At 47.4% G+C, this 12575-nt stretch overlaps 1 protein-coding gene across 1 annotated transcript in view; it reads right to left on the reverse strand.

Moving 5' to 3' along the window:
- Nucleotides 1-3477: 3477 nt before the first annotated feature.
- The window catches only part of LOC119464864 (uncharacterized), a 57332-nt gene continuing 48234 nt past the window's right edge, over nucleotides 3478-12575 (reverse strand). The window contains exon 8 of the mRNA XM_037725757.2: nucleotides 3478-3622. Coding sequence (XP_037581685.1) covers nucleotides 3574-3622 — 49 coding nt within the window. The 3' untranslated portion in view covers nucleotides 3478-3573. The remainder of the gene's footprint in view (nucleotides 3623-12575) is intronic.

Raw genomic sequence — 12575 nt, forward strand, 5'->3', positions numbered from 1 at the left:
CGATGCTACACGGCAAAGCCTAGGGGTCAAAGCCCCGGCGAAAAGTTGATTGTCGTGGCCGCGAAAGAGCCACATCGCGGCACCCCGTGGCGGCCGCGGTAGACGGCGATATACACCGCACGCCGCTAGAATCTCCAACGTTACGCGGAGCAGACGGAGCTCCGTGCAGTGCAAAGAACAAATGATCTCTCTCTCTCTCTCTGTTGTTGAGATCGGAAACATATATTTTTCATTTATTATGGCGATAGCAATTATATGGACACTCCAGGCGCATTTCTGCCGTCGGCGTCGCCATCGCCGTCGCCGTGAGGTTCCGTATTAAGTCCACGGGCGATAATATCGTTGCCGCACGCCGTGCGCTGGACGTGTGTGTGAAAACATGCGAGGTTGAGCCGGCGATCGCGGCTCAGTCTCGCGCACGCTAGGGCGGGAAGCGTGAAGGAAGCGCACCGTCTCCCAGTCGCGCGCAACGTTCCGGAGGGAGGGTAGGTAGAGGGGGTGGGTGTGTTCGACTCAGCACGGCCCGAGCGACCACGCGCGCCCGCCGGGCCAGAGGGCTCCGCAAAGGCTCCGGGAGAAGGGAAGGGAGGGGGCCGAGCGCGTTCTGCCCGCGAGCGCCCACCCGGGCGTCTGTATCTTGAAAGCCATGTGCGGCGGGGGCAGAGTCCACCCTGCGCTGCTTTCGAGGCTTAGTGCGCCTTGATGCGAGCGGCGGCACGAAGGCCAATTCGCTCGTTGCTGAAGCCGCGCTTGCTAACTACAGCGTTTTGACAGCTACTTTCTGCGGTCATCGAGTGAGATGCCTTCATGTTTGCTTGTGCGCGCGTGGCACCATGCTTGCTCATTTACTTGGTATGCCTGTGTTTGCAGGTTTAGACAGCAGATAAGGCAACTAACCTCACTTCGTATAGATGTCCGCAATTTGCTATCGCAATCGCGTTTCGGGCGTAACTGCGACTAATTTAACTGGAAATTAGCAATCATATATTGCAACAGGCGCCACATAATTAGAAAGACGAAGACGCGCCATATCGTAGCGTGTACCAGTGCACCGTGCCAGCCGGATAATTCGTCTTCGTCTTTCTAATTATGTGGCGCCTGTTGCAAGGTGGGGCAATATTACGGAGAATTATCTCGCGATCACGAAGTCCTCTAACAAAATTGGTGGGTCCAGCTGCTTTGGATGAAACTGCATGACGATGTTGCGGAAGCGAGAGCAAGCGCCATAGAGCTTGGTGGCAATATGTAATCAAGGAGCGTTTTTTTGCAAGTCAATCATCAGCGGTGCGTACTGCTTCACCTCTGGCTTTCAACTCCACTTAAAGTGACGCACGGTTGGAACATTAAGACGATGTGACCGGCGTTTAGTTTCTAAATACTGTTAGTGCATATGACACGTGGGATTCTGTTCACCGCAGAATATGGTAATTACCTACCGAACAATAATGAGGGATAATTACGTATGAAAACTGTTATAGAAACGCGCAGTAAAATAGGACGCTGAAACGCTTTATTATAAGGGCGCAGAGCAGTGCCTCATGACAATGATAAATGTAGCATGAAGGAATCGCTGATGCAAGTGTACCTCGATATATCTGTTTGAGGTCTTGCCAACTTCATAGATTTTAGCGGACATGAAGAAATAGTACTTTGCTAGACCACAGAAAAAAGACTGACGTGTCATTAGAGCTATTTCTGAAGGCCGAAAATAAGATACCTTTAAGTCCGCTATTGTAGACACGCACCGAGACTTGGAGCAATAGTCAGAAAAACAGCACCTTAAAATACAAACTGGCGAGTATCGTATCGTATACGTTTTATGTCCAACTATTTTGTACCTGTATCTCAAATACTTCTCCCCTCTGTATCTTGTACCTGCTGCATGGTACATTTTCAAAGTATCTTTGCTCATCCCTTGTCCTTCCTGAGCCTCTTCTCGCTGCGGCAGTAGACTTGGTGGACACCGGTCGTGTCTTTCGATATCCTAGAACTCACAGCGAGGCGCGGTTCATGAGAGGTTCATTACAGTAAGTTACAGAAGCGCCAATCTCTTCCTCTTCCTTCTATCTATGCATGCCCGTTTGTTTGTTTTTTTCTTTGCTCGGCGGGAAGGATTTTACGTTTACTGCGTGAACTGGCCAGCGAGGTCTAGCCTGTGAAAATAACGGCAAGCGGACGCTTCAGGAGAGCGCCATTAGGTTATCAAAACGTTGGTGATGCAGCATCTCCAGGATACACTAGGGGCAGACGGAGAACCATAGCTGGAGCTAGAATAGTCCGTCTACGACGGCCCACTAAGAGGTCACCAACTCACACTATTTCGCCATCGTAATAGCGATGCATCTAAAAAAATTATCACTCATGACCAAGCTGATTGACCTCTTGCAAGCTACATCAGTGCTAGTTCCTGCTCTATATACTTTATTCCTCGATATTTCTTTCAACATTACAAGAAACATTTTTTGCCATGCTGCACGAAAAAATTATTCGGCGCTCCATCGCGATAGTAACTGCTCTTTTGTTCTTGTATACGTTAGCGATAGCGGGACTAACGCCTGCTTGATCTCTCCTGTAGTAAGTCTGAGTGCACTGAATGGGAGTATGCCCAACAGTGGTAAGCACCTACATCGGTTAGTTAAGAAAGTTATATGCTGAAGATTTCGCTGCGAGCCACAGCACAAACGAATGGCTGGAGATATGACCCCTTTTCAACAAGTTGTTACAAAACTACACACCAAGTTTTGAGCCAGGGGCGGGAAAAAAAGCAAATCTACTTGAAGTGGATGCTCATGGGCTATTAGGTATAAAATAAGTATTCACAAGAAAACCTGCCGCCAAACATTACTGAAACAAGAACATCGAAAGTTGAAGCTTCAACCCAATTAGCACATAAATATGGAAAGAAATGAAGGAGAGAGCGATCCTTATTTATTTCAGGGATGCAAAGTATACAGTTCGACGTGTTGGAATTCTTGCCTTGAAGTACGCCAAATGTATGGGGGTGCTCGAATCACTTGGACAAGGCGTAATGAGCTCAGATAATTAATTATAAGCATCATTTACATGTGCTCTAGAGGTTTCGCCAAAGCTTTGCGTCGTTCAGTCAGCAAGTGTGGCAACTTTCATTGAATTAGCGGGTTGCAGCACTTAACTGACTTCATGCGGCGGCATGGCAATCAAACGCCGCGGAGGCAGGATGAGGCATGCTATAAAACCGTCAGCACGTCACCAAACACGGCTGCGCGAACGAGACCGCGGCGATAGGTGCTCACGTACACTTTTAGCGCAAAAGTACAATGTTTCCTCCAATAGAAACAGTTTATGAGCCCAGACATATACAAACAGTACACATTACTGCAGCATAAGTGCGCTGGCAATTTTTAAAATGGATAATATGTTTTCAAGGATGTGCGAAATCTGCTTTCCGGCATGATCTATTGAACTGTAAGTCAGTGACAAAGAAGCTTAAAATCTTTTGTAGTGCATTTATTTATGAAACCTAATTCCATGGGCGGAACTCACGAAATATCGTTAGAATATCGGTAACGTTCATACCCATTATTCAGGCTCTTGTTACTTTCCTTCTGAATCCTTGCTCATTTTCTTGTTGACATGACAGCGTCTGCAACGTAAGCAAGGAACACATATTATTGGAACTGCGGCAGCCACGGTAAACAGCAACCCTTGGATTCCTTGAAACACCACAGCTGTAAGAATGACTCCTTAAAATCCTGCTAGTGCGCGAGCGATATACTGGAGGGATTACAGCTGTGTTGAGTCGTTGTTGCACGAATTTACTGAAACCGAATAGCAACTTATTATACACTATCTGGAAATTCCTATTTGTGTACTTTACTTTAGCACTGGCAATACAAAATACTTATTCCTAATTAGTACAGGCGGAAGGATAGATTCGGCTTCCAAATATGTACAACTGTTATACAGCAATATTTAAGGATGACAAATTATATTCCGGCTGTGGTAGCCCACTGGCTATGGTACTGATCTGCTGAGCTTAAAGCCACGTGTAGAATCGCGGCCGTGTGGCTACATATTGATGGAGCTGAAATGCAGGAACAGTCCTGTACTTTGATTTAGGTACGTGATAAGCAACCCTAGTTGAAGGTGACAAGAAGTTTATTTGGCGCTGAGAAACTGTGGCCAGGGGGAGCCGAAGGCTCCGTTGACATCGTGGGCGGAACCCTAGGTGGCTAAAATTATTAAGAAGACATCGACTACGAAGTGCCTCATAATCAGATCATGATTTTGGCCCGTGTAATCGCAGAATTTATTTTTAGTTGAAAATGTGTATGAACTTCAATTGAAGTTAATGAAGTATTCGTCATGTACTCGTACGACCAGCCGGCAGAATGCATATGATTTCCAGCGAAACCCCTTCTACATGCAACACTGACAGCGAAATCCTGTGCGGACCGCTACGGCGTTGGCAGTCAGTGGCACATGGTACTTGGTTCTAGGCTGACCACAATGGCAATTCAGGTTGCATTTGTACTTCAATTGTTCTGATCTTGCTTTTATCTGAGGGCTGGTATCTTGTCTTTTGAATGTTGGCATAAGCAATCTCTCAACTTTTAACGCAATACATTAATTTGCGCGTACTGACTACTGACTAGCAATATTTTGAAGACTTGTAATAAATGCATCGAAACTCAACAGAAAACGTGCCACGCATGATGCCTAGATGCAAATATCTTTGTAATAAATTGAGATGCTCAGCATTTATAACCGTGATTTGATTAAACCAAAAAGACCGATGACCAAAAGATTAGTACAAAACGCTCCAACTCGTGGAACACCACGTCAAGCGTAATGCTCAGTGAAACGAGAAAAGTTTTTCAAATAATGCTTCGTCCAAGTTCGAAAAACGTGGCCACCAAAATCGACAGGCTCTCACGCATCAGAAACATGTCCATGGATGCTTTCATTATAAGCTTCTTGTAAGTGCAGAAAAAGCGCTAAAGATACGTTTCCCGAGAGCAAGCTGTTGCGTGGTCAACCAGCCATGGAATCCTGGCAAATTTTATAGTCTCGGAGGGTCGGAGCATCCTTTCCATAATCCTACCGACCTAACCATCAAAAGCGATAGTATGGCACGATATGTCAAGCAGAAATTTCCGGTTGTTATCATATAGACTAAGCTGTCGGTTCTTTTGGAGCGAAGCCATATGGTTCACGCCATACGAGTAGCCATTTTTAATCCATCTTGAAACATCAGCGCGCACACAAGAAACGAGGACACAAGGCAAAGGTAACAGACAGGCTCCGACTCGCAACTTAGTTTATTTTTTGAAGGGAAGTTACACACATATATATATACCCAATCTGACTAAAGTGAGCATGTGCAAGAGCATGCGGAATAAAAATAAAACTAACAAAGACATCTTGTCAGATATGTGGGTGTAACTTCCCTTCAAAAATAAACTGAGTTGTGTGTCAGCGCCTGTCTGTTACCTTTGCCTTGTGTCCTTGTTTCTTGTGTGCGCGCTGCAGTTTCAAGATGAATAGCTGCCAACTCGCCGAAGTTTCAGTACTTTTACATTCTTAATCCATTTTTGCCATTCACAAAAAAGTCAATGGTCTTGTCAATTTTCGGTACTCTTCATTTCTTATTGACAGCAAGGCTCGGTTCTTTTGCCCAGTTTTTTTTTGCGATATTGCTCTCAATATTGAGACATGAATATCTAAACAAATGTATTATCGTCGTTCTCCATGAACCTGCCGTAAATTAGGCGTGGCTTCTTGCAGTATACGCACGTATTTTTCATGGTAGCTCACGTTTTGAAACGACCGAAACATTCCTTGATCAACACAAAAGCAAATCTGAGCGACCAATCTTAAAGGATGCGATGGATGGATGGATGGATAGGTGGATGGAAAAACATTATTATTATGGTCCATTGGGTCGTGCTAGTTTACTAGCCCGAAGCGGGATGTCGCAAAATATTCGAGAATACTAAGAGGCTTGTCCCTTTGCACCCACATATATGCCCTAACTGGCCAAAGCGTCAGAGATATTTAAAAACAGGCAAGACGCAGACATAGAACGCATTATCTTGTAGGCTTACGCCACAGAAGCGAAGGAAAAAATGTCGCAGTTTCACCCGAAAGGCGAAGCATCAATTGCAATAGCAAATTAGTAAAGAGCTATACAGAGTAAGGATAGTAATTTGATCAGCTGTATAAACTCGGACAGGAAGATGAAGAACAATAATAGAAAAATACCACAGAGGTATTGAATGAAATCGTAACTAGGCTGATCTCAGAAGCAGCAATTGAGTGGGAGGTAAGGCACCAAGGCAACAAGCCGGTTAGCTCTCCCATGTAACAAAGGACCTAATATAGAAACGGCAAAACGTGAAAGTGTCAAACTCGAGAGATCAGATAGAATTCGCTGAACTGTCGAAACTGTTAAATAAGAAGAAAGTAAGGGATATCTGAAAGCATACCGTGGAAAAGATTGAGGAAGTAGTAAAATATGAACGCCGCATGAAATCAGTGAGAAGAAAACTTGGCATAGGACAAGGCAAAACGTATGCACTCAAAGATAAGCAGGGTAATAACATAAGCAATTTCGATGACATAGTAAAAGCAGCGGAAGAATTCTATGCTGACCTGTACAGTGCCCTGAGAAGCCAAGCTACTTTCAATCTAAGTAGTGATCAACAGGATACAGAGGCTCCTTCTATAACTAGCCATGAAGTTAGAAGGGCTTTGAAAGACATTACAAGGGGACAAGCAGCTAGAGAAGATGGAATAACAGTCGATTTATTTAAAGTTGGAGGAGATATCATGCTTGAAAAACTTGCGGCCCTTTATACGCAATGCCTCATGACTTCAAGTGCACCAGAAAGCTGGAAGAACGCCAACATTATACTTATGCATAAGAAGGGAGACGTTAAAGAATTGAAGAATTATAAACCCATTAGCATTGCTTTCAGTGTTGTACAATATATTCACCAAGATAAATTCCAATAGAATCAGGGCAACACTTGACTTCAGCCAACCAAGAGAACAGGCGGGCTTCAGAAAGGGATATTCTACGATGGATCATATCCATGTCATAAATCAGGTAATAGAGAAATCTGCGGAGTACAATAAATCTCTCTACATGACTTTCATAGATTATGAAAAACATTTGATTCAGTAGAGATACCAGTAGTCGTACAGGCATTGCGTTATCAAGGAGTACAGTAAGCATACATGAATATCTTGGCGAATATCTACAAGGATTGCACAGCAACTTTGGTTCTCCACAAGAAAAGTAGAAATGTATCGATCAAGAAAGGGGTCAAGCAAGGCGACACAATCTCTCCGATGGTATTCACTGCAGGCTTAGAAGAAGTATTCAAGTTCTTAGACTGGGAAGGCTTAGGAGTGAAGATCAACGGCGAATACCTCAGCAACCTTCGGTTTGCAGATGGCATTGTCCTATTCAGCAATAGCGGGGACGAATTTCAGCAAATGATTGAGGCCCCTAAAGGGTACTGACACAAAAATTTGAAATCGAGACAACTTGCGAGATCGATTTAGTTGGACACACACACATCGTCTACAATATATCAGCGGCGAATATAGCTTAGAACATATTTAAAATCAATCTTAAAGTACGTGCGCGCAGCCAGCCGCAAAGCACAGCACCTCGCGACATTGACATCAAGGATGGATTGCAAACAATCGAGAAAACGCTACGTCACGAGTTTGCGCTGCGGTCGGGGCGGGGCCGGCGACCAACTTTCTCGTCGCTGCGATCATCCCCGTGCTTTTTACAGCGTAAGCTGTTATGGGATTATTCCAATAGACGTTTTGGTTCGCGATGGTGTCCGCCGCCGCCGCCGTTGGGGACCCTAACCGCTATCGCTGGAATTGCTAAATAAGTACCCGGTTCCCGCCGGGACCGAACCCGCACCCGCTGCGTGGGAGCCAGATACTCTACCACTGAAGCACGCAAGCGCTTGCTATCGGGCAAGAGAAAAATGCGCAATAAGTGCTGCCTAGGCACGCGCACAGGCGCAGACGACCCGAGCCTCCGCTAGTATGGTGTCGCCATCTAGGTAAGGCGCCTGCAAACACAGCGTGCGCAGGCGCAGACGACGAGATGCGATTCAGACGAGGCGCGCAATCAAAAAAAAAAAAAGAAAAACGTGATCCCCAGCTTCCGCCAGTATGGTGGTGCCATCTAGTTAAGGTACCTGCAAATGCAGCGTGCGCAGGCACCGACCACGAGATGCGATTCAGACGAGACGTATTCTGGAAATCTCTTCGGTACACATTATCGCGTCTCCTCGGAAGGTACGAACCGCTGCTGCAGAAGCGAATCGTAGAGCTACGTGCGCGGCTACGACCAGGCATCATCGGGCTCAGCAGACTGTTGTGTAGAGAGCATTAGAAGCCGCAGCTCGCCGTCGACGCCGGGCGGACAGTTCAGATCGTTCTCGTCAAAACGAGGCGAAGAGACATTGCCGCGAAGACCTTGTTGTGCGTGGTGTTGAAATTGGAGCTACTCTTGAGCCGCTCCACCAGCTTACGCTGTGAGTGTGCTGCGTGTGCCGCACAGGCCTCTGACTTTTTTTCTTTCTGATCGAGACGCTGGCCTCCTTCGCCGCTGACGGCCGCGCAAACATCGGCCTTATTTGTTTCTGACACGAGATAACTCTTAGAGTAAATTGACCTCGAAAGTGTGCAAGTTGTGCGATAAGTAAATCGTTGGCGTGATTTTGGCTCGTAAGCGGTCAGCGCAGGCACTGCAGCAATCGTTTCTACGAAGCGGCTCGCATTGCTAACATGTTTTCTCATCGCTACCAACGGCTTCGGCAAAACTAATTGTACTGTCAATTATGAGCGTCATAAATGTGCAGACGGTAATTGTGTTTAAGAATATAGGTGTTTTATTACAAGCTGCGGACGGATCGCAAGCGCCGTCGGCCCCGGATCAAAGGGCCAGCGAGGTGGGCCTATACCGTTTCCCAGCGATCTCGCCTGGCATGCTCATTCGCTACCGTCGGCGTCGATAAGCGGCAGAAGTGGTCTGAGTTCGTGCGTGCTAGTGGAGGCTTAGAATGGACCTGTTTAAGAGCAGCCAGATTTGTTCGCTTCATTTCGAGGCGCGCTGAGCTTAGAGCAGTCCGATGATCTACCACCAAGACTACGTAGCCCCAAGCCGGATGCTGTGCCGACTTTTACCCCGCCTTGTGTCCTGCTCCAGAGTATGCTTCATTCTCAAAGCACCCTCGACGAACATGTACTACTTGTAGCCGTGAGCATACACATATTATTGCGATAGCAATTATATGGAGACTTGAACCAGATTTCTGCCGCCGCCGTCGCCGTGAGGCTCCGTATAAAGTTCAAGGGTGATAAAATCGTCGCCTCGCGCAGTATGTGCGACTGAAAGCGCGCGGAGGACGCGTGCCTTCACGGAGAGCGAACGCACAGCGGAGACAAAACGCGACGTCCGTCGCGCGGAAGGTTGTGGGGGTATGGGAGGGAGGGCGACGCGGTGCTGCGGCCCCAATTGCGTATCTTGCAACCGGACGCAAGGGTCTCTGGCGACGCAATCTCCCACGCGCAAAGCGGGAAGGTGGCGCGGGAGGGAGGGGGGCGGCTTCTAGTGTGCCAACAAATGCGTTCTTGTACTTTGCGCCTGTACCGGCTGTCGGTGTTGTCGCGTGCACCGTACCTTGAAAGATCCACACGGCTCTGACCTTTGTATGCGCTGTGCGTACGCTGCTGTTTCCGTGTAAGCGATAGACCGCAAGAACCGTCGCTCACTGCGGGTGCCGCGCTTCCCCACGCCCCGTTTTGACAGTGGTTGTCGGCGGTCATCGAGTCTATTCATGTTTGCTTGTGCGCGCGGACACCACGCTTGTTAATTCAGTTAGTAAGAGAATGTGTCAAGTTTATGCAGCCGATAAACGTACTATCCCTACTCCTTATAGCTCTCTAATTATTCGCTATCGCAATTGATGCTTCGCGTTTCGGGCGAAACTGTGACATTTTTAATATAGCTGTCGCTGGCTGCACTTTCCGAGTCGCTGCTTTGTAGTGGATCGAATCAAAAGTGGTTGGCCACGTCTAATACGGTGGCGACTCCCGCATGGAGGAAATAGTCGCAGCTGCACGGCGAAAACGAAGCGTAGCAGACGAACTAGCAACACGAAGCTCGCGTGCCAGCGAGCGATTCGGGCTTGCGCAAGTCACAGTTTTGTGCAATCAAGTGCCCACTGTGTTTACAATTCCTCTTTTCCCATCTCGTTGCTCTCTGAAACCGAAACTTGGACTGGTCACTGCAAACATGACTCCAAATAATTAATTGTCGCGCTCTCAAGCAAACGAGGTTTTGCGCCGTGATTACTGGGTCATTAGCTACTTATTACCGCAGAAAAAACAAGATCGAAATTTTTTGTGTCAGTACTCCTCTATCCGAGAAAGTGTAAGAGTGGGGTTGAAGATTAATGTGTAGAAGACAAACATAATGTTCAATAGCCTGGCAAGGAAACAATAATTCAGGATCGCCAGTCAGCCTTTAGAGTCTGTAAAGGAGTACCGTTTATCTGGGTCAATTACTCACAGGGGACCCTGAATATGAGAAAGAAATTTACAGTACAATAAAATCAGGTTGCAGCGTATACGGCAGGCATTACCATATCCTGACTGGGAGCTTACGACTGTCGTTGAAAGGAAAAGTGTAACGTTGCATTCTACCGGTGCTAACATATGGGGCAGAAACTTGGAGGTTTAACAAAGAAGCTCGAGAACAAGTTAAGGATCGCACAAAGAGCAATAGAACGAAAAATGTTAGGCCTAACGTTAAGAGACAGGAAGAGAACGGTGTAGATCAGAGAGCAAACGTGGATAGCTGACATTCTAATTGACGTTGAGAGAAAAAAATGGAGCTGGGCAGGCCATGTAATGCGTAGGATGGATAACCGGTGGACAATTAGAGTTACAGAATGAATACATAGAGAAGGAAAGCGCAGTCGAGGACGGCAGAAAACTAGGTGGGGTGATGAAGTGACGAAACTTGCAGGCACAAGTTGGAGTCAGCTAGCGCAAGACAGGGGTAATTGGAGATCGAAGGAAGAGGCCTTCGTCCTGCAGTGGACATAAATAGGCTGATGATGATAAACTTCGACACATTCGCTTACTAACTGAATTAAAAAGCATGGTGTAAGCGCGCACAAGCAAACGTAAAAAGATCACACTCGATGACCGCGCACAACCGCTGTCATAACGCTGGCGTGAGCGAGCGCGCCAGCAGCAGTGGGCGAAGGTTCGTGGGTTTTGTCGCTTCAACGGAAACTGAGCAGTCGAAAGCACAGCGCATGCAAGTGTAGGAGCCGTGTTGCAGATCGCTTTCAATATACGATGCGCACGACCGGCCGCCGCTGTGCAAAGTACAAGTTGCTCGGAGAGCAGATTCCGCACTCCCTTCCCCCCGTGCTGCCTTCCTGCTTTCCTCATTTCGCCTGCGAGATTCTAGTTCCCCTTGCGCCCGGTCGCAAGATAAGCATTTGGCTCCGCAGCTAAACGTCGCCTCCACTCCCTCCCTCCCCCCCCCCCCCCCCCCGGCCTGTCGCGCCACGAAAGGCGTCGCGTTTGCTCGTCGTCGTGCGTCCGCTCCCCGTGAAAGCTTGCGTCCCTCGCGTGCTTTCACGCACACATACAGTAGACAGCGCGCGGGGACGATTTTATTACCCTTATATTTTACACGGAACCTCACGGCGAGGGCGGCGACGACGGCTGAAATCCGCTTGGAGTGTCCACATAATTGCTATAGCAATAAAAGAGACCTCTGATCCGAACCAACGCCAGAATACAACAGCCAGTCGTGGCTTCACGTGCCATGGCCAGGCGCCGTCTTTATTTTCTACTCATTTGGGCGCATACTACCCTCGTTCTTGGCCGAAGACGCTGTAGCGGGTCGCAGGAGGAAGCAGTTTCAAGAGTATAAAGACAAAGGTCTCCACTCGTAGTTGATGCACTGCTGTAAGACAGCTCCGATGGCCACGCCGGATGCACCCAACATCAACCGAGTGGGGTGTTGCTGCGCGGATGGATAAGAAGCACGGCATTCGCGACTGCTTGCTTGGCGGGCGAATGCTGCTAACCATGCCGTCGAGCAAACTTGAGGCATCAAAGCCAAGCAACAACGGCGGACTGCGGGCACACCGTTAGTGACGTCGTTCTCTCCGTCGCAGCCAAACGTGTGTGTAACCGCATAATTGAGAAATACATTAATTAACCCTTGGGATTAACCCAGTGTGATACACCGAGACAGCACGTTTCAGCTTCACTGGTTAACTATATTCACGGAGTGGAAGGGCCGACGAATTTTTAAAATTAGAGATCAGTTTCGATGTCTGCCTTGCAATGAGTTTCGATATCTCATTCCAACTTTGACCTTGGAACTTGAGCTCAGTCACAACAAAGCTAATGTAAAGCAGCTGTTATAGTACATACACCTATGACGATAATTCGAGACGCCACTCTTTAGAACACAATGTCTTTCCTCAAAAAGCAAGATACGATATATCCGCCTTTAGTATTATCCCCTA

This window comes from Dermacentor silvarum, chromosome 9, assembly GCF_013339745.2.
Source record: "Dermacentor silvarum isolate Dsil-2018 chromosome 9, BIME_Dsil_1.4, whole genome shotgun sequence".
In the NCBI taxonomy this organism is placed as follows: domain Eukaryota; kingdom Metazoa; phylum Arthropoda; class Arachnida; order Ixodida; family Ixodidae; genus Dermacentor; species Dermacentor silvarum.